The sequence below is a fragment of the Leptodactylus fuscus genome, chromosome 6 (genome assembly GCF_031893055.1).
Source record: "Leptodactylus fuscus isolate aLepFus1 chromosome 6, aLepFus1.hap2, whole genome shotgun sequence".
Taxonomy (NCBI): Eukaryota; Metazoa; Chordata; class Amphibia; order Anura; family Leptodactylidae; genus Leptodactylus; species Leptodactylus fuscus.
This window is the reverse complement of record NC_134270.1, coordinates 159,400,761-159,427,307: the sequence shown is the minus strand read 5'-3', so window position 1 is coordinate 159,427,307 and position 26,547 is coordinate 159,400,761. Positions and strand designations below refer to the sequence as shown.

General features: G+C 47.6%; 1 protein-coding gene across 5 annotated transcripts; it reads left to right on the top strand.

The window, feature by feature from the left end:
- The first annotated feature begins 677 nt into the window (after nucleotides 1-677).
- Nucleotides 678-26,547, top strand: ZNF362 (zinc finger protein 362). 5 transcript variants are annotated; one of them, XR_012716918.1, is made up of 9 exons: nucleotides 678-847; nucleotides 12,927-12,990; nucleotides 18,986-19,232; nucleotides 19,554-19,875; nucleotides 20,292-20,516; nucleotides 20,870-20,948; nucleotides 21,281-21,439; nucleotides 22,300-24,096; nucleotides 24,383-26,547. XR_012716918.1 is itself a non-coding variant. In XM_075277764.1 (8 exons), exons 2-8 carry the CDS (start codon nucleotides 12,928-12,930, stop codon nucleotides 22,414-22,416), a joined length of 1,077 nt encoding a protein of 358 aa, XP_075133865.1. In that variant the 5' UTR covers nucleotides 678-847; nucleotide 12,927; the 3' UTR covers nucleotides 22,417-26,547. The 5 variants fall into 5 exon arrangements, 4 of the variants coding, with proteins under 4 accessions (XP_075133865.1, XP_075133862.1, XP_075133864.1 ...); XM_075277764.1 differs by having other exon boundaries at nucleotides 19,689-19,875; nucleotides 22,300-26,547; XM_075277761.1 differs by having other exon boundaries at nucleotides 22,300-26,547.

Below are 26,547 nucleotides of genomic sequence, written 5' to 3'. Positions count from 1 at the left end.
GGGCACATACAGTATATACATTGGGGGGGTATATACAGTCAGTACAGGGATGTATAGAGGACTATGGTGGTCCTGGTGGGCACATAAAGTATATACATTGGGGGGGTATATATTCAGTACAGGGATGTATAGAGGACTATGGTGGTCCTGGGGGGCACATACATTATATACATTGGGGGGGTATATATTCAGTACAGGGATGTATAGAGGACCATGGTGGTCCTGGGGGGCACATACAGTATATACATTGGGGGGGTATATATTCAGTACAGGGATGTATAGAGGACCATGGTGGTCCTGGGGGGCACATACAGTATATACATTGGGGGGGTATATATTCAGTACAGGGATGTATAGAGGACCATGGTGGTCCTGGGGGGCACATACAGTATATACATTGGGGGGGTATATATTCAGTACAGGGATGTATAGAGGACCATGGTGGTCCTGGGGGGCACATACAGTATATACATTGGGGGGGTATATATTCAGTACAGGGATGTATAGAGGACCATGGTGGTCCTGGGGGGCACATACTTTATTCTCGGGGATGCTGCTCGTCGCTGATTCTGAGGTAAATGTAGTAAGAATCAGGCGGGAGGCCGGGAGGGGGAGCAGGGGGAGGATATTTGGGGACGGGGGGGAGGGCTGCTGAGCGCTGGAGAGACGGGGGGCTCCACACTGACGAAATCTCCGTGTCAATGAGCCGGCTCGGGTGAATTGTGGGCGCTCAGCATCGGCCGGGACACCCAGAAGTGATCGGCGGTGACCCGGAACCCGCCCGGAGCCCGGGGCGTGTGTCAGGCCTCTCCCGCCGGCCCGGGGTCTATGTCCGCTCCTACGGCAGGTCTGTATGACTTCCCGCGCTATGTGTCCGGTACCGGGGGGAGGGGGCGCTTCTCTCTCGGCCTCCATTATGGGGGGGTGGTCGTCCTATAGCGGGGGCCCCGCGCTCTGCCCCAGCGCTTGATGTGGCCCCTGGTATTGTGTGTGACACGGCTCAGCCCAGGGGGAGGGGAGGGCTCCCTGCTAGAAGAGGGGGTGCAGGGGCCCCCGTCCGGCCGCCCCCTCCCGGTCCCCCCACATCAGAGCCGGAGATCTGCAGAACATGGCGGCGGCGGCGGCTGTGGCTGGGGCTGAGTGCGGCGCTGCTGCTGCCATTTTTGTTTTTCTTTTGTCTGAAAATGTTAATAAAACAGTCTGAGAATGTGGGGGAGGCGGGGGGCACACGTCCGGGGGGGCTCCCTGCCCGGCCCCCTCCTGTCTGCCTCAGCCTGGGGGGCCCCTCACTGACCACACAAAGGGGAGCGGCCGCAGCTCCGGAGAGTCACTCACATACAGCCCCCAACATCTGCTGAGGTGTGCCTGAGACCCCTGCACCCCCACACCCCTCACCTGCACCCCCACACCCCTCACCTGCACCCCCACACCCCTCACCTGCACCCCCGCTACCTGACAGCCTTCATGCCCTCTGCCCCCCCATCCCATGTGTTGCTGTTGCTATAACAACTGACCTGTCACTGTTCACTGGCCATCAAAGTTAGGGCTTGTTCACACAGTGTGGTCAGGTCACTTGTCACAACACATTGCACAGTCGTGGGCCCCGGAGTGATAACCTGCTGCTGTCGTGGGCCCCGGAGTGATAACCTGGCGCTGTCGTGGGCCCCGGAGTGATAACCTGCTGCTGTCGTGGGCCCCGGAGTTTTATTGCTTCTCCATCATAGGCCCCCCAGTCTTAATGTTGCATTGTCGTGGACCCCAGACTACTACATTGTGCCATTGTGGCTCCCGAATTTTAAGCTCCAGAGTCTTAGATGACATGGACATGATTGTACGCTAAAAAACGATCTGTATTCCACATGTCCGCATTGCATCGGTACGTGATCCGCGAAAAGACTGAGTCTGTGCCACAAATAGGACCGCAATAGAACCTGGTCAATATTGTGCGGATGTTTTTTTTCGGCCCAGACGCTGATGAGTTAAAACAATAGACGTGTCTGTGGGGCCACAGGGATGACGGGCTCCGTATTCTGTCAGCAATGGAGGATCTGTATTTGTGAACATAATACGTCATATTTGTGCATGGGCTCTTAAAGTTATTGCCATTGCAAGCCCCTGAGTCTTAATATTATGCTTGCAGGGGCCCCAGCGTAGTTATATTGTCCCATCTCAGGCCATATAGTCTTGATGTTACGCCATTACAGACCCCGGTGTTTTAACATGGTCCCATAAGTTTACCGTTGTTCTGTCATTGTTCCCAGAGGTTTAACATTGTCACGTCCCAGGCCCTATAGTCTGAATGTTATGCCATCGCAGATCCCGTTTTTTTTTTACATATTGTGCCATCATGGTGCATAGAGGTATAACGTTATACCGTCATGGTTCCCAGAGGTTTACTGTTGTGCCATCATGGTTCCCAGTAATTTTTTAACTTGGCACCCTGGTTCTCAGAGGTTGAACGTTGTGCCATCTTTGTTCCCAGAAGTTTAACGTTGTGCCATCATGATACCAGAGGTTGAACATTTTGCCGCCATGGTTCCCAGAGGTTTAATGTTGTTCTGTCATGTTACCAGAGGTTTAACATAGTGCATAGTTCCCCAAAAGTTTAGCATTTTGCCGTCATGGTCTCCAGAGACTTAACGCTGTTCTGTCATGTTTCCCAGAGATTTAACATGCCGTCATGGTCCCCATAGTCTTATCATTGTGCCGTCATGGTCCCCAAAGTCTTAACGTTGTGCCATCCTTGTCCCCAGGTGTTTAACGTTGCGACCCCCACATGCCTTAATCCTCTCCCACAGCGGCCAATCACATCTCTGCTTTCAGTTCTCCAGTCTGATTGGTTGCTCCATTGTTATATACAGTAATTCTTTTTGACAGCCGATGTCCGCTACTTTCCTTGTGGTAATGGAAGGGGTCATGTGATCTGTATGGTGTATCACTTGGTGTCATGGTATGTCCTGACACAGCCACATGCAGTATTATAGTATGCAGATACCGCAGACTGTGCTGGGGTGCATAGTGGAGCCAAAGTGACAATGGCAGGGTCTGTAGTTTTTGTCCTTATAATGTGGCCCCCACCTACCAGTACATGACATGTCTGAGATATGACCCTTTTATGTATAGCTATGCTCCCGACCTCAGGTCAGGCGCTCCTGCAGCGAATCCCGAACTGTTTCTTTCATGTCAAGAAACCATCTTGTTTTTTATATTATTTTGCAGCCTTTTGCTGCATCTTGCTTTACACCTTGCTGCAATGCTATCATTTACATGTGTTGGCGAACCTAATCCTGAGTGCTTGGTGGTATGTATAGGTCAGTGTGCCATCATGGCGGCCATCGGGCAGCGGTGCAGTGCTGCGGTGATTTACTCTTTTGCAGAGACTCTTAGGAGTCTTTCAGCAGAACTCTGAACATTAAAGTGAAGTAGTTACTTGTCGCTGAGGATGTGTTGCTGCATTGTTTTGTTATATCGCCACCGCCATGTTCCAAACAACTGCAAAACGCTCCAGGTCCACTTGTCATATTTCCGTATTGCTACTGTAATATACTCCAGTGTAACATACTGTACTCCAGTGTATTGAGATATTCTCTACAGCTCTCTAATATACTATATACTATATTCCACTATATTCTAACATGCTCAGCGGCACACTATATACTATATTCCACTATATTCTAACATGCTCAACGGCACACTATATACTATATTCCACCATACCCAACGCCATTCTAATATACTCCAATTGATTCTTCGGTACCACACACTAATATTGGATAGTATAATATACTGTACTCTCATGTAATCTACTTTACTCCAATATATGTTATAGGTAGGGTTCTCACTACGTTCAGAAGGTGTCCATTAAAAAAAATCCCAAAAACGGACACCTATCATAACGGACAGAAACCGATGGCTACTACAGTTACTGTCCGTTATATGTCTGTTCCCCATAGACTTCAATGTTAAATAAAATGAACTGTCCGTTGTTGCAAACGGACAGAAAAGTCCTGCATGTCGGATTTTTTTTGTGCGTTTGAAAAAACGGACATGGTTGTAAACGGACACTAAAGGACACAAGATACAAACCCATTGAAATGAATGGAAATTGCAAACGGACCAGCTAGTGTCTGTTGCTAAAATCTTGTACGGACAATAGCCACGGACACTGAGCGGACGCCAACGGTAGTGTGAACGACCCTTATACAGCAATATACCCTAATATACTGTATACTATTCTTTAATATACTCTGCTTCATTCTAATATACTCCAATATCATCTGGTATACATTGCTGAACTGGTATATACCATACTGTACTGCACTCTGCGATACTCCAGTATTATCGTCTGCCCTCTGCTATACCGCAGTATAATTGTCTTTATTTTACACTGCTGAGTTCTAGTACAGGGCTGTGGAGTAGGGAGACCGAATCGCCAAATCCGCCTCTCTTACTCTTCACAGCCAGACTCTGACTCTCACTCTGACTCCTTCACCAATGGCTGATTACCATGGTCAGACTTGTTCATTAAAAATCTAGTGATTGATTCCAATGGCAGAAAATATGTAGCAAACTATACATATGAGTATACAATGTTGATAATTGGGGAATACAATTGAAAACTCCGACTCCACCCCAAATTTATCCCAACATCATGACTGTGACGCTGACCCCCTCAGCCCCACTTTATTATACTCCATTATTATCTACTATACTTTACTATACTCCATTATAATCTGCTATACTTCAGTATGATAGGCCATAAAGCTAAAACACTGTACTCTGCTACCCTCTACTACTGTCAGTGTAATCTGCTATACTAAAATTTCTATTATAATCGTACTCTCTAATACGCTCCATTGTCATCTTCTATAGTCCATTATAATCTAATATGCTCCATTGTCATCTTCTATAGTCCATTATAATCTAATATGCTCCATTGTAAACTATTATAATCCATTATAATCTAATATGCTCCATTGTCATTTTCTATAATCCATTATAATCTAATATGATCCATTGTCATCTACTATAACCCATTATAATCTAATATGCTCCATTGTCATCTTCTATAGTCCATTATAATCTAATATGCTCCATTGTCATCTTCTATAGTCCGTTATAATCTAATCTGCTCCATTGTAAACTATTATAATCCATTATAATCTAATATGCTCCATTGTCATTTTCTATAGTCCATTATAATCTAATATGCTCCATTGTCATCTTCTATAGTCCATTATAGTCTAATATGCTCCATTGTTATATTCTATAGTCCATTATAATCTAATATGCTCCATTGTCATCTACTATAATCCATTATAATCTAATATGCTCCATTGTCATCTTCTATAGTCCATTATAATCTAATATGCTCCATTGTCATCTACTATAATCCATTATAATCTAATATGCTCCATTGTTATATTCTATAGTCCATTATAATCTAATATGCTCCATTGTCATCTACTATAATCCATTAAAAACTAATATGCTCCAGTGTCATATTCTATAGTCCATTATAATCTAATATGCTCCATTGTCATCTTCTATAGTCCATTATAATCTAATATGCTCCATTGTCATCTACTATAATCCATTTGCCTCCATTGTCATCGATTATATTGTAATAATAAGCTGTAATATGCTCCGGTGTCATCCGCTATAGCCTCCTGCACCCTGTCCTGTTCCTCTGTGCTCATCCGTAGATAACAGGGGGGTTGGCCAGTGATTAGATCTAAGACCCGGTTCACATCTGTGCTCGGGTTTCCGTTTAGGGGTTCCGCTTGGGGACCTCCTGATAGTAAACTTAATCCCTGCAATTCCCCCCAAAAACCCGCAGACCCCATAGACCATAATAGGCTCTGCGTGGTCTCCGTTCAGTTTCCGCCCAAAAGGGATCAAAAACGCAGAGGGAATAGTGCTGCTTGCGGTGCTTTTCTCTCCATATTTTTCATGCAGAGAGGGGAACGCTGGAGTACCAGCACAGATCTAGTCCGAGCCTTGGATGTTGGGTGGTATAATTTCCGGGGGGCGCCCCCAGGACCAGAGGTGTGTGCTGGCTGGTTGGATTTTGAATCATTGCATGAATAACCATCTGGGCTCCTGTGTTCTCTGGCCAGTGTGGGGCGCTGTTGACATCAGTGGATGATAGAGCCTGGTGGTCAGCTAAAGGGTCGCTATGTTGTTTCATTTTTCATCTTGTGGTCAGACTATCTGGCCCGGGCCTGGACTAGAGCCCTTGGGAGAATGATTCATTTTGGAACATTGCCTATTCCAACATGGAGGGTGATCCAAGACTTAACCATTTGTGGCAGGGAAGGTTTTAGTCTACAGTATGTGGTCACTGGGGTGGGCTTTCTTACCATTATAGGCAGAACATGGACCCCAATAAAGCAGCGTCCTGGTGCTTGGTCTTATACAGACAGACATTCTGGTGTTTGCGTTCCTCGATATTATATAAAAAGAGGAATTTATAAAGATGACAGCGCTGTGTATGAACAATTTCCTGATATCTTATGATAACAGGTGAGAGCAGCGCCGCCCTACCTGTGGCGCATTGTAACTGCAGTCTGGCTCTAGGATTTCCCTATTGATCACTTATCACATTGTACATTCCCATCGCAGGGTTCATCCTGATCCTTCTAGTTCTTGAATACAATGCTAGAATTATCAAAGACTGACACCACGGCAAATCAGGTGATCTAACTAACTTCAGGTATTTATTGCTCAGGGCCTGAAAAAGCTGTCTGACAACCCCAATGGACACGGTAAGGGCTGTCAGACAGCCTCTGTACCCATGTGAGGTCTGGACTGGCTGATATGAGGAGGTTTGTGGGGTGCAGTCTCAGATTTGGCTGAACGGGAGGATCTTGGAGCTGAGCTTGTGGTGCCCCTGTTCTGTGTGAGGCCTGGAGCGAAGCAGGAACTGACCCTGGAACCTGCTGAGATGTTCATCTGACTAAAAATAAACACAGCCTTTCATAGCATTCCTCAGAAAGCTTCATGGTGGGGTTAACCCCCTCCCTGCCGGCCTCCACCGCTGGATCCTGCATAGGAGATGGGGGGACGGGGATGGGGTGCAGTATGGGCAACGTGAGGCTGGAAGCGCAGGAAATATGAGGGGGCTGCAGCACAAAAGACGGGGGAATAATAGAGATATGATGAAGGGCGCACAGTGCAGGAGATAGGAGGGGTGATGTAGCACTGGAGATGGGGTGCATATTTCGTATGGTTTGTGCTCTCTCTGTCTAGTCTATGGTGTCCTTTGGACAGTTCTGTGTATGTCATGTGTATTATGTGTATCCAGGCGTAACTTGGAGTCCAGAATCTGTGATGGGGCCCCTTCCTTCTATTATTTGAAATAGTGGTACATTTATGTGGCAAAGGGACGTTTGGGGCCCCCACAGGGTCCAGGGCCCAGTAGTGACTGTTACATCTGTACCCTCTATAGCCATGTGTATGTGTGTGTATCTGGTCTATGGTCATCTGTGTACAGTCTGTAGTCTGGTATATAGTGTATAGATTTGTGTATGTCTGATGTATAAAGTCCTGTGCACAGCCCTATGTATATGTGGCTTATAGTGATCTGTGTATAGTGCTATGTATGTCTGGTCGGTACGGTTTCATGTATAATGCTGTGTATGTCTGGTCTGTATGGTGCTGGGTACAGCGCTCTGTATGTCTGGTCTGTACAGTCCTGTGTATAGTGCTGTGTATGTCTGGTTTGTATGGTGCTATGTATGTGTGGCCTATAGTGATCTATGTATAGTGCTATGTATATCTGGTCTGTATGGTGCTGTGTACAGCATTGTGTATGTCTGGCATATAGTGATCTGTGTGTAGTGCTATGTATGTCTGGTCTGTACAGTCCTGTGTATAGTGCTATGTATGTCTGGTTTGTATGGTGCTGTGTATGTGTGGCCTATAGTGATCTGTGTATAGTGCTATGTGTATCTGGTCTGTAGGGTGCAGTGTACAGCGCTGTGTATGTCTGGTCTGTACAGTCCCGTGTATACCATTCCTGTCCCTTGCACTTCCTCTGCTCTGTCCCGGCCCCTGCTCTTCCTCTCTTCTGTCTCGGACCCCTTGTTGTTACTCAGTACTGTCCAGCCCTGTGTTTTTCTCTGATTCTATCTCACCACTTGCTTGTAATCTTATTCATCTTACCTTTAAAGCTGTTCCTTGTCTTTAACTCTGGCCCACTCTTTCTTGGCCCCCTTCTTTTTTGGCTCTGTCTATGGTCCCTTCTCTCTTTTTGTAACTCTGTCTTCAGTCCCCCCTGTTCTTTAATTGTCTCTCTCTGGTCCCAAGCACTTTCTTGACTCTGTTTGTGGCTCACTCTTTCTTGGCCCCCTGCTCTTTTTGAGGCTCTGTCCCTGGTCCCCCTTGGTCTTCTTTTTGGCTCCATCTCCAGTCCTCCTTGCTCTTTTTTTGGCTCTGTCTCCTGTCCCCCTGCTTTTTTTTTTTTTTTTTTTTTTTTTGGCTCTTTCTCCGGTCCCAAAGTCTTTCTAGCCCCTTTCTCTCTAGCCCCCCTTCTTTCTTGGTAATGTTTCTGCTCCCCTCTTTTGTGGTTCTGTCTCCACCCCCTAGCTCCCCTCTTCTTTTTGGCTCCTTCTCTGGTCCTCCCTGCTCTTTTTTAAATCTTTTTTAAAGGTCTGTCTCTGCCCTCATTCTCTTTCTTGGCTCTGTCTCCGGCCCCACACTCTTTCTTGGCTCTGTCTCCGGCCCCACACTCTTTCTTGGCTCTGTCTCTGGCCCCATGCTCTTTCTTGGCTCTGTCTCCGGCCCCACGCTCTTTCTTGGCTCTGTCTCCGGCCCCACACTCTTTCTTGGCTCTGTCTCCGGCCCCACGCTCTTTCTTGGCTCTGTCTCCGGTCCCACGCTCTTCCTTGGCTCTGTCTCTGGCCACATGCTCTTTCTCGGCTCTGTCCCCGAAACCACGCTCTTATCCGGCTCTGTCCCCGGCCCCACGCTCTTTCTTGGCTCTGTCCCCGGCCCCACGCTCTTTCTTGGCTCTGTCCCCGGCCCCACGCTCTTTCTTGGCTCTGTCCCCGGCCCCACGCTCTTTCTTGGCTCTGTCTCCGGCCCCACACTCTTTCTTGGCTCTGTCTCCGGCCCCACACTCTTTCTTGGCTCTGTCTCCGGCCCCACACTCTTTCTTGGCTCTGTCTCCGGCCCCACACTCTTTCTTGGCTCTGTCTCCGGCCCCACGCTCTTTCTTGGCTCTGTCCCCGGCCCCACGCTCTTTCCTGGCTCTGTCCCCGGCGCCACGCTCGCTCTGTCTCTGGCTCTACGCTCTTTCTCGGCATTTTCTCTGACCCCATGTTCTTTCTTGGCTTTGTCCCCGGCCCCACACTCTTTCTTGGCTCTGTCCACGGCCCCACGCTCTTTCTTGGCTCTGTCCCCGGCCCCACGCTCTTTCTTGGCTCTGTCCCCAGCCCCACGCTCTTTCTTGGCTCTGTCCCCGGCCCCACGCTCTTTCTTGGCTCTGTCCCCGGCCCCACGCTCTTTTTTGGCTCTGTCCCCGGCTCCACGCTCTTTCTTGGCTCTGTCCCCGGCCCCACGCTCTTTCTTGGCTCTGTCCCCGGCCCCACGCTCTTTCCTGGCTCTGTCCCCGGCGCCACGCTCGCTCTGTCTCTGGCTCTACGCTGTTTCTCGGCATATTCTCTGACCCCACGTTCTTTCTTGGCTTTGTCCCCAGCCCCACACTCTTTCTTGGCTCTGTCCACGGCCCCACGCTCTTTCTTGGCTTCGTCTCCGGCCCCGTGCTCTTTCTTGGTTCTGTCTCCGACCACACACTCTTTCTTGGCTCTGTCCCCGGGCCCGTGCTCTTTCTTAGCTTCGTCTCCGGCCCCGTGCTCCTTCTTGGCTCTGTCTCCGGCTCCATGCTCTTTCTTGGCATTTTCTCCAGCCCCACGCTCTTTCTTGGATCTGTCTTGGCCCCACTTTCTTTCTTGGCTCTACCTTTGGCCAGCTATCTCCAGCCCCCCATGCTTTCTTCTTTGGCTCGGTCTCTGGCCCACACGCATCCTTCCTTGGCTGTATCTAGTCATTGTTCTTTTTTTCTTCTTTTTGTCTATTATAGGTTGGATAATTTTATTGAGTCACTGACCATTATCCACCACATGTATCACACACATCATATGAGAGAGTCTCCTAATTCTTATCTGATTTGTTAGCCTAGACACTAGATACACAGAGACACTGCCCAGAGATTGACATACAGTACAGACCAAAAGTTTAGACACACCTTCTCATTGAAAGAGTTTTCTGTATTTTCATGACTGTGACAATTGTAGATTCACACTGAAGGCATCAAAACTATGAAATAACACATGTGGAATTATATTCTTAACAAAAAAGTGTGAAACAACTGAAAATCTGTCTTCTATTCTCGGCTCTTCAAAGTAGCCACCTTTTGCTTTGATTCCTGCTTTGCACACTCTTGGCATTCTCTAAATGAGCTTCAGGAGGTAGTCACCGGAAATGGTTCTCACTTCACAGGTGTGCCCTGGTGGGATTTCTTGCCTTATAAATGGGGTTGGGACCATCAGTTGTGTTGTACAGAAGTCAGGTGGATACACAGCTGATAGTCCTACTGAATAGACTATAAGAATTTGTATTATGGCAAGAAAAAAGAGTCGCCATCATTACTTTAAGAAATGAAGGCCAGTCAGTCTGAAAAATTGGGAAAAATTTGAAAGTGTCCTCAAGTGCAGTTGCAAAAACTAACAAGTGCTACAAAGAAACTGGCTCACATGCGGACCGCCCCAGGAAAGGAAGACCAAGAGTCACCTCTGCTGCGGAGGATAAGTTCATCCGAATCACCAGCCTCAGAAATCGCAGGTTAACAGCAGCTCAGATTAGAGACCAGGTCAATGCCACACAGAGTTCTAGCAGCAGACACATCTCTACAACAACTGGTAAGAGGAGACTTTGTGCAACCGCCGGCCTTCATGGTAAAATAGCTGCTAGAAAACCACTGCTAAGGACAGGCAACAAGCACAAGAGACTTGTTTGGGCTAAAGAACACAAGGAATGGACATTAGACCAGTGGAAATCTGTGCTTTGGTCTGACGAGTCCAAATTTGAGATCTTTGGTTCCAACCACCGTGTCTTTGTGCGACGCAGGAAAGGTGAACGGATGGACTCTACGTGGCTGGTTCCCACCGTGAAGCATGGAGGAGGAGGTGTGATGGTGTGTGTGTGGGGAGCCAAGCTGGTCACGCTGTTGGGGATTTATTCAAAATTGAAGGCATACTGAACCAGCATGGCTACCACAGCATCTTGCAGCGGCATGCTATTCCATCCGGTTTGCGTTTAGTTGGACCATCATTTATTTTTCAACAGGACAATGACCCCAAACACCTCCAGGCTGTGTAAGGGCTATCTGACCAAGAAGGGGAGTGATGGGGAGCTACGCCAGATGACCTGGCCTCCACAGTCACCAGACCTGTGAAGTGAGAACCATTTCCGGTGACTACCTCATGAAGCTCATCAAGAGAATGCCAAGAGTGTGCAAAGCAAGAATCAAAGCAAAAGCTGGCTACTTTGAAGAACCGAGAATATAAGACAGATTTTCAGTTGTTTCACACTTTTTTGTTAAGTATATAATTCCACATGTGTTATTTCATAGTTTTGATGCCTTCAGTGTGAATCTACAATTGTCATAGTCATGAAAATACAGAAAACTCCTTGAATGAGAAGGTGTGTCCAAACTTTTGGTCTGTACTGTATGCTGCTCCGCCTCACCATGTCCTATATCCATTGACTCTGATGTCTCTATTTTTCCGCAGTCTGACCCCTGCGCTGACTCCTCCATAAATGGCTGACAGTCGTGGTCAGACGGACACAGTAAATTTCCCCTAATTCAGGAAAAAACTGCGATTGAGTCCTATGAAAGTAAATATGGAACAAACTACACATCTAATTAATATATCAGTTATCCTAATGAATACAGTATCAGTAAATAGAAAATAATGAATCATTTTCTTGTGAAGTCCAACTCCAGCCCAATTTGTTCCTGACTCCAGAGCCCTGAGATCTCCTGGTCCATGTTCCACATAAGATATCTATTAGTTCTGGTCGTCTTTGGGGCCTGGTGCGATTCTGACCGATCTTCCTTTCGCTGTGCTGTCTGTTCAGACCTTTTCCTTGTGTTCGTTGCAGATTGGTGATCTGATCTATATTGTGGGGTCATAATTTGGTGGCTCGAGAGCATCCTAGATTTTGGGGGGAGAGTATAGGGCGTCCACTCCATTGAACATTGTAGGTGTAGGGACAGATAATGATTGATTTTGGACATCTCGTACACCTAGCCTTGTGTGAGTGTAAACTGTGAGTGTAGACTTGTGCAATGCGCTTGTGTGACATGCTGGTGCTTTATGAATACCGGGATTGTACAGGCACGCATCATGGCAGCTCTAAAGGTGTAGGAATAAGACTGTGCCCTGGAGCCCAAAGAGTCCCCACATGTGGCCCCTGCACTCCCAGATTATTAACACTGGGAGAAATGGACAATGACTCCACCTAGTGTCTGATTTCAGGAACTGCAGAGATGCCTAATACTACAGTCTCCTGGATTTACTAACTCATCGCCATTGTGTCCACGTGCTTCAGTGAATAGTAATATTGTTTACATTCAGAGGCTGAAATCCTGTCCAGGCTTAATGCTGCTCACACAGCTGATGGGCTTGTTATAGTGTATGATTGTAGACAATACTCTGAGGTATACATAGGACAGCTTGCTGCATTATAACCATCTTTACAGTCTACTACCTATGAAGTTATGATGGAGCTGTTTTGACATGGGACTGTCCGGCCGGCCCCCCAATAGTGTCCTCTCACATTATGGCTTTATTGCATATGATTGGTATACATGCCATGCGCTCACTGCCAGCAGCATAACTCTACTTTCCTTCTTGCAGGATGGCCGAGCCGCGCTTTAACAATCCCTATTTTTGGCCTCCACCTCCAGCGATGCCCAGCCAGGTGAGAATGACTCTGACTATCTGTGACACTTCATTCCTTCAGCAGCTTCCTGTTATGTATCTGGACAGAGGGAGGATCCCTGAGAGCTGCAGCCTCAGTGACCCAAACCTCCCAGCTGCAGGGGGCGCTCTACCTTTGACCCTTATATATGTATTCATAAAGCACCAACATGTGAATCAGTGCATGTAGTGGCTGGGTGCAGGTGATCGGTGTGACTGGTTGCTGCAGGGTCGTTGTGCCCGGAGTGCAGGTACCGCTGGTGTAGCTCATATATATGTAGTGAGGAAGTCAGGCAGATGATTTTGATATCAGTTAGTTTCTGTGAAGCGGGACATGTACGTGATTCTTATCACAGCCAGCGGCCCCTTTCCTTCCTTCTGTTCTGTAGATTCTAATTCCTACATTGTACATGAGTATGGAGCCATACAAGTAATGGGGTCACATGATGCCTTCCAAAATATCTGCAGGTTACATCACATCCGTGTTACTATAATTCTGCAGGAATCAGTCCGTGTATGTGTGTTTGCTAGTTCACTTGAGGAGGGGTTGGGGCGTTCAATCTAATTTCTTAACACATTTATGATATAGACTTTAACTCAAGATCAGTACAGGATAAGTAATGTAATGTATGTACACAGTGACTGTACCAGCAGAATAGTGAGCGCAGCTCTGGAGTATAATACAGGATGTAACTCAGGATAAGTAATGTAATGTACACAGTGACTGCGCCAGCAGAATAGTGAGCGCAGCTCTGGAGTATAATACAGGATGTAACTCAGGATCAGTACAGGATAAGTAATGTAATGTATGTACATAGTAAATGTACCAGCAGAATAGTGAGCACAGCTCTGGAGTATAATACAGGATGTAACTCAGGATCAGTACAGGATAAGTAATGTAATGTATGTACACAGTGACTGTACCAGCAGAATAGTGAGCGCAGCTCTGGAGTATAATACAGGATGTAACTCAGGATTAGTACAGGATAAGTAATGTAATGTATGTACACAGTGACTGTACCAGCAGAATAGTGAGCGCAGCTCTGGAGTATAATACAGGATGTAACTCAGGATCAGTACAGGATAAGTAATGTAATGTATGTACACAGTGACTGCACCAGCAGAATAGTGAGCGCAGCTCTGGAGTATAATACAGGATGTAACTCAGGATCAGTACAGGATAAGTAATGTAATGTATGTACACAGTGACTGTACCAGCAGAATAGTGAGCTCAGCTCTGGAGTATAATACAGGATGTAACTCAGGATCAGTACAGGATAAGTAATGTAATGTATGTACACAGTGACTGTACCAGCAGAATAGTGAGTGCAGCTCTGGAGTATAATACAGGATGTAACTCAGGATCAGTACAGGATAAGTAATGTAATGTATGTACACAGTGACTGCACCAGCAGAATAGTGAGTGCAGCTCTGGAGTATAATACAGGATGTAACTCAGGATCAGTACAGGATAAGTAATATAATGTATGTACACAGTGACTATCAGCAGAATAGTGAGCGCAGCTCTGGAGTATAATACAGGATGTAACTCAGGATCAGTACAGGATAAGTAATGTAATGTATGTACATAGTAAATGTACCAGCAGAATAGTGAGCGCAGCTCTGGAGTATAATACAGGATGTAACTCAGGATCAGTACAGGATAAGTAATGTAATGTATGTACACAGTGACTGCACCAGCAGAATAGTGAGCGCAGCTCTGGAGTATAATACAAGATGTAACTCAGGATCAGTACAGGATAAGTAATGTAATGTATGTACACAGTGACTGTACTAGCAGAATAGTGAGCTCAGCTCTGGAGTATAATACAGGATGTAACTCAGGATCAGTACAGGATAAGTAATGTAATGTATGTACACAGTGACTGTACCAGCAGAATAGTGAGCGCAGCTCTGGAGTATAATACAGGATGTAACTCAGGATTAGTACAGAATAAGTAATGTAATGTATGTACACAGTGACTGCACCAGCAGAATAGTGAGCGCAGCTCTGGAGTATAATACAAGATGTAACTCAGGATCAGTACAGGATAAGTAATGTAATGTATGTACACAGTGACTGTACCAGCAGAATAGTGAGTGCAGCTCTGGAGTATAATACAGGATGTAACTCAGGATCAGTACAGGATAAGTAATGTAATGTATGTACTCAATGACTGTACCAGCAGAATAGTGAGTGCAGCTCTGGAGTATAATACAGGATGTAACTCAGGATCAGTACAGGATAAGTAATATAATGTATGTACACAGTGACTATCAGCAGAATAGTGAGCGCAGCTCTGGAGTATAATACAGGATGTAACTCAGGATCAGTACAGGATAAGTAATGTAATGTATGTACTCAGTGACTGTACCAGCAGAATAGTGAGCGCAGCTCTGAAGTATAATACAGGATGTAACTCAGGATCAGTACAGGATAAGTAATGTAATGTATGTACACAGTGACTGCACCAGCAGAATAGTGAGTGCAGCTCTGGAGTATAATACAGGATGTAACTCAGGATCAGTACAGGATAAGTAATGTAATGTATGTACACAGTGACTATCAGCAGAATAGTGAGCGCAGCTCTGGAGTATAATACAGGATGTAACTCAGGATCAGTACAGGATAAGTAATGTAATGTATGTACACAGTGACTGCACCAGCAGAATAGTGAGTGCAGCTCTGGAGTATAATACAGGATGTAACTCAGGATCAGTACAGGATAAGTAATGTAATGTATGTACACAGTGACTGCACCAGCAGAATAGTGAGCACAGCTCTGGGGTATAATACAGGATGTAACTCAGGATCGGTACAGGATAAGTAATGTAATGTATGTACACAGTGACTGTACCAGCAGAATAGTGAGCGCAGCTCTGGAGTATAATACATGATGTAACTCAGGATCAGTACAGGATAAGTAATGTAATGTATGTACACAGTGACTATCAGCAGAATAGTGAGCGCAGCTCTGGAGTATAATACAGGATGTAACTCAGGATCAGTACAGGATAAGTAATGTAATGTATGTACACAGTGACTGTACCAGCAGAATAGTGAGCGCAGCTCTGGAGTATAATACAGGATGTAACTCAGGATCAGTACAGGATAAGTAATGTAATGTATGTACACAGTGACTGCACCAGCAGAATAGTGAGCGCAGCTCTGGAGTATAATACAGGATGTAACTCAGGATCAATACAGGATAAGTAATGTAATGTATGTACACAGTGACTGCACCAGCAGAATAGTGAGTGCAGCTCTGGAGTATAATACAGGATGTAACTCAGGATCAGTAATGTAATGTATGTACACAGTGACTGCACCAGCAGAATAGTGAGCACAGCTCTGGGGTATAATACAGGATGTAAGTCAGGATCAGTACAGGATAAGTAATGTATGTACACAGTGACTGTACCAGCAGAATAGTGAGCGCAGCTCTGAAGTATAATACAGGATGTAACACAGGAATTCTATGTGTGCCCTATAACATAAATGATCAGACATTTACACCTTAGGGCGGGTTCACACCTGCGCCCAGTCTCCGCTTTGCAGGTTTCAGTCTTCAGCTCGAGAAACTGGACAGGAGACGTAAACCCGTCAGTCAGTTTTCAAACCCATTCACTTGAATGGATTTGCAAAGTGCCTGCCCGTGAGCGTCTTCTATCTCTTTGCGGCAAAACCGTTTTTTTTAACCGGTCAGAAAGTCCTGCATGTCCAACTTTGTGTCCGGTTAAAAAACGTTTTCGCCGCGGAGAGGCAGAAGATGCTCATGGGCGGACACTTTGCAAATCCATGAATGGGTTTGAAAACTGACCGCCAGGTTTCCGTCTCCTGTCCAGTTTCTCGGGCAGAAGACGCAAACCTGCAAAGCAGAGACAGGGCGCAGGTACGAAACCGCCCTAAATTGTTCCTGGTCACTTTTAACACTTATTGGTGTCCAGTGCATCCTTAAGGAATCTGTGGTCAGCTTTACGTAGACAGCTATGAATTCTTTGATTCCTGGACTGTGGTACCATTTCATGCCTTTAGAGGGCACTACTATCCTCTTGCATGTCTTTGGTTTGCTGCGGTTGCTCAGGGTATCATTGATTCTCATAGTTTTGCTCTCTGTAGTGTCTGCAGCTGGAATGGTGTGAGACTGTCTGTGTCTGATAATCGTGACATTACACATTTTACTCCCATTCATCACTACCTCTAATATAAGATTGAACACAACTTACTTACCCCATCCAACCCCTACCACTCACCTGTACTCCCTGCTCCTCACTACTGCTCCAGTCATATCACATCAAATTGTACAGCGCTGCGGAATATGTTGGCGCTATATAAATAAAATGTATTATTATTATCCAGCCCCAATCGCTCCCCACTGTTCCTCTACTCTCATTAGATTTAGCAACTACCTCTGCCCAATACTCTTCCATTCACATCACTCCTAGGCCACACCATACTCCTCCTGTCATGGTAGATGCTAGAATGGAGAGCGTAACATCAGGTGGTGTATGGTATGCGTGGATCCAGTAGATGGCGCTGCTCCTGTGGCTGTTAGTGTGAGGCACCGCCTGCTGTATACTGTAAGGCGGATTAGGGTTACATATAGGAGAGACATGGTTAGACTCTACTGCGACAATGCAACAGAAATGCTGAGGCTCAGGGTGTGTTAGCTGTGACAGGCTGGAGCCCAGGCAGCGCCACCTATCCACGACAAGAGCCCATTGTAGGCTCAACCCTTCCATCACACTACATCAGTCCTCCTTCTGCCACATTACATTTAGTCCTCCTACTATTCCTCCAGTCGTATCAAATCCAGCTCTCCCTACTCCTCCCATCACCCCACATCCAGCCTCCTACTCTTCCTCTAGTCATAGCATATCCTTCCCTCTGCAAGTCCCATAACATCACATACAGCTCTCCGCTCCTCCGGTCACATCCAGTCCTCGCTGCTCCTCTGGTCACATCACACCTGTCCCCCAACTCCTCCTCCGGTCACATCACACCGGCCCCCCAACTCCTCCTCTGGTCACATCACACCTGTCCCCCAACTCCTCCTCCAGTCACATCACACCGGCCCCCCAACTCCTCCTCTGGTCACATCACACCGGCCCCAAACTCCTCCTCCGGTCACATCACACCTGTCCCCCAACTCCTCCTCCGGTCACATCACACTGGCCCCCCAACTCCTCCTCTGGTCACATCACACCGGCCCCAAACTCCTCCTCCGGTCACATCACACCTGTCCCCCAACTCCTCCTCTGGTCACATCACACCTGCCCCCCAACTCCTCCTCCGATCACATCACACGTCCCCCAACTCCTCCTCTGGTCACATCACACCTGCCCCCCAACTCCTCCTCCGATCACATCACACGTCCCCCAACTCCTCCTCCGATCACATCACACGTCCCCCAACTCCTCCTCTGGTCACATCACACCTGCCCCCCAACTCCTCCTCCGATCACATCACACGTCCCCCAACTCCTCCTCTGGTCACATCACACCTGCCCCCCAACTCCTCCTCCGATCACATCACACGTCCCCCAACTCCTCCTCCGATCACATCACACGTCCCCCAACTCCTCCTCTGGTCACATCACATCTATCCCCCCTGCTCCTCCCATCACATCTAGCTCCCCCTTTCACCTCACATACCACCCCCAATTCTCCTCTCGTCACATCACTCCCGGCCTCCTCACCACTCCTCTAGTCCTCTACTCCTCCCATCACATCACATCAGCTGCCCCTGCTCCATGTTTCACATCACATCCATCCTCCCATCTACTCCAGTCACATCACATCCAGCTTTCCTGCTCCGGTCACATCATATCCAGCTTTCTTACTCCGGTCACATCATATCCAGCTTTCCTGCTCCGGTCACATCACTCCCAGTCCCCCGCTCTTCTCATCTCCTAGTCCCGTCCTGGCTGCAGTCATCTTATTCTTTGATCCTGTGTCCTTAGATTATAATCTGACGCCTTTTCTTTCCCATACAGTTGGATAATCTGGTGTTAATCAATAAAATCAAGGAACAGCTGATGGCAGAAAAGATTCGACCTCCTCATTTGCCTCCCACCTCCGTCCCGTCGCAGCAGCCCCTGCTAATCCCCCCATCACCTGCTGAAACCAGCCAGTCCGTCATGTCCCTGCAAAAGCTTCAGCAAGTCCCAGGACTGCACCCGCAAGCTGTACCCCAACCAGATGTGGCGCTACATGCACGGCCTGCTACCAGCTCAGTCACAGGTACCTTACTGGTAGAATATCACAATGTCTCTGACCCCATGTCCTGTTCATTGCTGTGAACAAGAGGGATGCAGCCCATCACCCGCCTCCGCCATCTGTGTCTAAGCAGATGTGTTATAGGGGTCTTCCGTGTCCCCCTTTTTTCCACTTGCCCTGTGGATAATGCTTTCTCCTTATTGCTCTGTCCACCATATTGGTGCAGATATTTCCTTAGGCCAAAAGCTGTGGCACTGCAGAAGACTTTCTGATAATTTTACAGATACTAGTTCTGCTCCCGCTGCATCTCCGACCTACTGTTCTTAGCGCCATCTTCTGTTTTAGGGCTGGGTCTGTCATCCTCTCGCTCAAATGTCAGCACTTCAGAATCCAGCACTGGTACCAGCAGTGGCACCCCCTCCACCCCCACCTCCAACAGTCAGACTCGGCTCATTGCAACTTCTCCCACCCTCATCTCAGGAATCACTAGTGCACCGACGCTGGATTCCATCAAGACCATCCAAGGCCACAGCTTGCTGGGACCGACCAAACCTGAGCGAGGACGCAAGAAAATCAAGGCAGAGAACCCGGCTGGACCACCCGTGCTCGTCGTCCCCTACCCTATTTTGGCCTCAGGAGATATTGGAAAAGAGGGAAAAACCTACAGGTTAGTAGAACGTTATGAATTTGACATAGACCTCATAGTAAGACTCCGCCATGTCCATCTCCATCCAGGGCATGAGCTGTTGGAAATGTTGGAGCTGTCGGTGGTTGTCTATCTGACCGTAGAGAAGAGAAAGGGAATCTCCAGTTCTACAATATTGATGATGCAGGAAAAGACAAAGTAACAGTCCAGAGCTGTGTTCTTAAAGGGGTTGCCCAGGTTTGAGGATTTTCTTGATAATCCTTTGGATATACCATTAATATCATGTTGGGAACATCTCTGGCTCTCAGTATAGCACCACAGACAGCCACGCCAGGCGACAATGTGACATTGTTGGGTTGAGCGCATGGTTTCTGCTATTACCGATGCTGTTCTATCTTGTAGTTACTCATAAAGCTTATTCCTTTTGACATTCCTAGGTGTAAAGTTTGCCCCTTGACCTTCTTCACCAAGTCGGAGATGCAGATTCACTCCAAGTCTCACACTGAGGCCAAACCTCACAAGTGCCCGCACTGCTCCAAGTCGTTTGCCAATGCTTCATACCTAGCACAGCACCTGCGCATCCACCTGGGCGTGAAGCCCTATCACTGCTCGTACTGTGAGAAGTCTTTCCGCCAACTCTCTCATCTCCAGCAGCACACCAGGTAAATGTCCGCCCGGGAACACCACAGCTCACATTGTGCTCCTCTTTACCTGGAGCAGATGCACAGAACTGCGCCCCCCTCTCTAAATACATCTCTGGGGTCTAATGTACTGCTGCGCCCTAGAAGGGGCCTCTATGTCCCCATGGGTGGTTCTCCCTTTAATGGTTTTTGCTGTACTAAGATTTGACTATTAGGGACCTGATGAAATGGGGAAGTAGGTGTCAAGTGGGAGATGCTGATTCCAACAGCAGGGTTGTAAGTCAACATTGTGTGGTTCTGGTTGGGGGTATAGCATTCGAACAGCACACCATGGTGCTGTGGTGGCATAATGTGACATTTTTCTCCTTTTGTAGGATTCACACTGGGGACCGGCCCTACAAGTGCCCGCAGCCGGGCTGTGAAAAGGCATTCACACAACTCTCCAACTTGCAGGTCAGTGCCGCGAAAATGCAACATGTGGCAACGATGGGTAAGGCGTTCGCACGTCCGAGTCTCAGCTGTAAAATGTAGCTTACCATTGTAGTAATTTGTGACATTCGGATTCCCTGCCACCCCGCAACATATTGCTAATATGGGACAGTATTTTGCCTGGAGGCAGCAACTATATATTTCTAGAAGTTTGCCTTCTTCTATACTGTTTAGACTGGTAATTCTGGCAGACAGACGGACTGAATGTTACAGCTAAGACAGTGAATGAGCCCTAACTGGGTGGGGGGAGCAAAAGACTCTTCTATATAACCGGCTGATTCTTATTTTCTGCACAGTCTCACCAGCGGCAGCACAACAAAGACAAACCGTACAAGTGTCCAAACTGTTACCGGGCGTACACAGACTCTGCCTCCCTCCAGATCCACCTCTCAGCTCATGCAGTGAAACACGCCAAGGCCTACTGCTGCAGTATGTGCGGGAGAGCGTACACATCCGTGAGTAGTGTCTCCTTATTCTATGTATAGTATAGCTATTGGGATAAATATAGGAGCTCTCTAGGAAATGTTTGTGTATTGCACAGGTAGTAATATTCTAGCCGGGTCACTTAGTGGCCATTATATGTAGACAGTAGGCCATCATCACCTATGAATCCCTCCTGATAACTCACATCCTACATGTCTGCTCTTATATAATCCCTGCCTCAACCAGAAGACCTTAAAGGGCCATTAAAATCTAATTTTTTTTCTCGTTGACACGTAGGAATAGCCTTAAGAAAGACTATTTTTCTCCTACCTTTAGATGTCTTTTCCACGCCGCCGTTCGGTATAAATCCTGGTTTTCGTCAGTATGCAAATGAATTCTCTCGCAGCACTGGGGGCGGGCCCCTGCGCTCAAACAGCACTGGGGGCGTCCCCAATGCTGTGAGAGAACTCTCCAGCGCCGCCTCCATCTTCTTCAGGAACGGACTCTTCACGCGTCTTCTTCCGGTGCTGGGGGTCAAACTTCTAGGCCTCGGGCAGAGCCGACTGCACATGCCCACGGCCACTAGAAAAATGGCCGCTTACACATTAAGCAAGCATGCACAGTCGGCTCTGCCCGAGGCCTAGAAGTTTGACCACAAGCACCAGAAGAAGACGCGTGAAGAAGATGGAGGCGGCGCTGGAGAGTTCTCTCACAGCATTGGGGACGTAGGCTATTCCTACGTGTCAATGAGAAAAAATTAGATTTTAATGGTAGGATCCCTTTAACCTTGTGGTCAGCCAAATCTCCCTGAGTCCCTTATGTGAGAATTACAAGTGTTTGTCCTTGTGTCCATCTCTGACGTCTTCATGTGGCTCTTCTTCCCTATCTGTAGGAGACCTATCTGATGAAGCATATGTCCAAGCACACAGTGGTCGAGCACCTGGTAAACCACCATTCTCCTCAGAGGACCGAGTCTCCCGGCATTCCAGTCCGAATTTCCCTTATATAAAGAACATAGAGCCCAGGAGAGGGTGACCAGACTGGTGGCCGGCTGAGCACCTGCCTGGGACTTCACTTCCAGACTGGAGCCCTGGCTTCTCTCTCCGGAGGAGGTGCGGGAGTTTCGGCCATACCTTTGGGCACTGTGTCCATTATTTCTGTTGTCAGCTGCTTGAGGACTTGTTCCATTTAATGGCCTCTGGATACATGGATTTTACCTCTGGAATATTACGTTCTTCTTACTGGTTGCCCTTGGGATTACAATCCTTCTGTGTGTCATACTAGAGATGAGCCGGACGTTACCCTGGAGTCACAGTACCTCTGATAGGCCGTCTATGGGATGGTTCTGGAATGGCTGAATTTTGCAGTCCTGTGATGTTCCGATCAAAGTCTCGGGGGTTCATCGATTTTGGTGACGTGCGGAGTCCCCAGCCGAGCACTTTGAATCTCTCACATTTTGTATCTGTTTATGTTTCTTTTTTATCCTCCATTTTTTACATATAAGAAAACAATAAAAAAAAAAAAAATCCTATTTATTGGCCAAGAATCTGGTGCTGCTAATCGGGGAAATGAGACTTAGCGGAGTCAGTAGAGGGTGGGGTGCATGGCGGCGACTTTGTAATGGCCCGCACCCCTGTAATATATCCTGACCCCTCCAGGAACCGGACTGGCCGGCCCAGATATTCTCTTCTGGTTTAGGGAGCAGAGGGGATGAGAGCGAGGTTTAGGTTGTCCCTTCGTATCATCAGGGGCCGGGGCAGACAGTAGCCTTGTCTTCAGGTCATGGACAGCGTTACGTTATGGCAGTTTCACAACGTGGCACCCCACTGTTGGGGCAGTAGATGTCAGGTCACCTATGTGTGAGTAATATCATGGCAGAATGTGGGCATTGAACACGTCTATAGTGCGCTGGGGAATGTGGCTGTAAATCTGCGGGATCTGTAACAACAAACTACCAGAGATTGAGCCTTGCGTTCTCCATGCTTGTCTGTATTGACGGCTATCCTCTTCTTTACTGCTCATTGGCTTCATGAGCTGTCGTCTGGACTCACAAAGCGCAGTTGCGGTGACATTTAGTGCTTTTCAGTTTGCAGTAATAAATGCAGCGACTCTGTATGAGCCCAGACAGTCGGCTCCATGACCCCAGAGGTAGGTCGGGCCACGAGGAGATGCTGCAGATGTGTCCTGTGTAGTCATTGTAGTCTTGGCTGCTCACACAGTGTCACGTGCACCTCCCCGCACCTCTGCATTATTGGGTGATGTAACCTAGAGGTTCTACTCTAGGACTAGAGGGACATAGAGAGGGGTCTGGCACTTAGCAATATGTCTCTGTTACCTGTGTCGTGTGCGTGTTGGGGACACTTACCTCTCAGACTCTTTACTCAGGACTCTTGTTGCTGATTCTGCTCCAGGTACAGCCATGTCTTGGGTCAGTGAGGTTACTTGGTACATGTGCTGGGTTACTGTAGGTGGCGGCTGTACTTGTATGCATATTGTTGTCTAGCACAGGCGGCAGGGTTGTGTGTCTTCAGAGTTATGGTGCCTGAAGTACAGACGTGCAGGGGAAGACATGGTCACGTGTCAGTCGGCTTCTTGGTGAGGACAGAGCGAGGAGCAGGTTGTGTGGGCCCATAGTGCTTGGGGAGGGGGAGTGCTGAGCTCCAACATCATCACCTCACCTCACCTTAGGGTAAGTTCACATGGAGTTTTTTGGTCAGGATTTTGAGGCCGTATTCGCCTCTTGAAATCAATGGGAGCCGCTCAGGAGGTGCTGGTTCTTCAGGCCGTTTCGCCTCGCGATTTGGCCCAAAGACACTCCCGACTAGGCCCATTCATTGGGCCTAATCCGGAGAGGAGTGCGTGGCTTGCTGCCATTGCAGTGCACCGGCTTTCAGTTGCGGCTGTCCGTTTTTTGGACCAGAACCTGAGGCGGCTTCCGGCTGGTCCAAAAAACCCTGTCTGAACTTACCTTTAAGCTCCATAATAGGTAACAGTTCAACAGTAGTGCAGGCCGGGGTCTAGGAGATCCTTCTGGTCCCTGCTGGATGTAGTGAAATGGTCGAGCGGATGTCAGTATTCGGGGCTCGGTTGTCTGCACCGCCTGTCACACTTGTTACCTGAACATCGGCTATTACAAATTAAGTGAACCTATACAGGGGTAGAATCGATTCACCCTCTAAAGTGACCCTCGGACTTGTAGAGTTGATTCTCTGCTTATGTCCGACGATCAATGGAAGCGTTTACCATCATCAGACACTTGGTAGATACGACGGTAAAAAGCGTGATAACTTTGTCTACGTTGGGGACAGTAGTAAACAGTAGATGCCTATTTATGGCCCAGTACAGCTTGGGGTAAGAGGGTGAACCTCTTTGAGAACAGATTTGTTGCCGAAATTTTTTCAACCGTCCCACTCACGTGAATGGAACTTGTACTTGCCCCCAAAAACATTGCCATCAAGATGAATGGAACAGATTTTCACGCTCAGAAGTTTCTTCAACAAATCTTCTACACGCATATATAACCTCAGGGTGATGGGGAGGTGAGCGGGTGAGGGACAAGCATGAATTGGGATGTGTATTGGCCAGATTGATCAGATATTCTTCGTCACATTCAGTCTGGTCAATACACCGGCCCAGGAATAGTCCTGACTGTATAAATGGTAAAGCTGTGGTCGTCTATGGGGTCCGAGTCTGATCCACGTTCTGCTCATCAGAATCCATTCACCAGGTTTGAACAGATGAATAGATTCCTGAATTCTGTGGGGCGGCGAAATTCATGTGTGGCCCTTAGTGCAGATGGTGGCCCCGCAGCTCCCGACCTGAATCTAACTAATGATTCCTCTTCCAGATGACAAAATCCTCCGAAAGCTGAGGCCGCGCGTTGCTAAAATCTGTGTTTGAGCCAAAGCCAAGGAGTTCGTATGTTCTCCCCGTGTTTGCGTGGGTTTCTTCCCGGGTACTTTGGTTTCCTCCTGATAGGGAATGTAGATTGTGAGCCCTATATGGGACAGTATTGACAATATCTGTACAGCGCTGCGGAATAGGATGGCGCTATATAAGAGAACGGAAGTTCTAATACGAGTAAATCCACTCCTGGCTTTGGCCCAATGCAGGTTTCCCACAACTTATGTCCTCGCTTTACTGCACTTGTTTGGCCTCATCGCCCGGGGGAGGGGGCTTACACTCATCCTCAGTCAGACTACTCCTGGTAATTTTCTTTTTTAACCATTCCTGTCACCCTAGGGCCGCCCCCTCCCTGGCTCGTGTTTGCCGCTCTGCGCGGACCATGTGCTGATCTGTTGGGTTTTTTTTTTTTATAAAGTTTGCGTTACGAGTGGTGTTACCAAAAGTCAAAACCAGTTACCTCTCCTCCTGTGACCCCCTCATCAGGTTCCGGGGGTCACAGCTTGTCGTAGACCTATGTACTGACCCTTCTTGTACTGTCCAGTCTTTTTGTTTCTTCTGCTGGGGGGGATCACAGCGTTTGTCCTTTCACATTGTGGAAAGCTTTAAGATATCGTGCTCTGTGCGGTGTACGTAGCCGCTCCGCCCCCACTGAGAGGACACACGCTCATCGCTGGTACCCTCCTCCTCCGCACGCCAGAAGGAGGAGGGTCACGGTGAACGTTGATCCTGCTGACATTTCACGGGGCTGGCTCGTTCCGTACCGAGCAGCGGTGTAACGCTGTACCCGCCCCTCCGATAAATATCTCTGTAGCCGCTCCTCGAACTGTAACTGTTATTTTTATACGCGTTTTAAGCCTTAACTATACGGTTATTTTACCAGTTGTATGTTTTATTATCATTTGTTTCCTTTTCGTTGTTAGGCTGAATTTGGCTGCCCCTCCCCATCCCGCTTCTAATGTGTTGTATAAGGGTTATGCAAAGGACTGACCTTACCCCTCGGCATGTTAATACCGTGTACATATGCTAATATACTGATTAACACTTTCTTTTCTATATGAAATACAAGCCACATGTATGTAGAGCCTAGCTATTTCATTCAAGGAAATGATGGGGGTGATACTCCCCTCCATCCGGACAACTGAACTAATTCACAGCTGAGAAATCGGTTTCATTATGTATAAAAATAACAAGGAAAATGGAAAAAAAAAAGTTGGAAAGTTGCTATTTGTATCTG

Coding starts and splice junctions, on each gene's coding strand:
- ZNF362 (XM_075277761.1), top strand. CDS start 12,928: ATGGCCGAGCCGCGCTTTAACAATCCCTATTTTTGGCCTCCACCTCCA. Junction 19,876..20,291: donor AAAGAGGGAAAAACCTACAG/GTTAGTAGAACG, acceptor TGACATTCCTAG/GTGTAAAGTTTGCCCCTTGA. Junction 21,440..22,299: donor GCGGGAGAGCGTACACATCC/GTGAGTAGTGTC, acceptor CCCTATCTGTAG/GAGACCTATCTGATGAAGCA.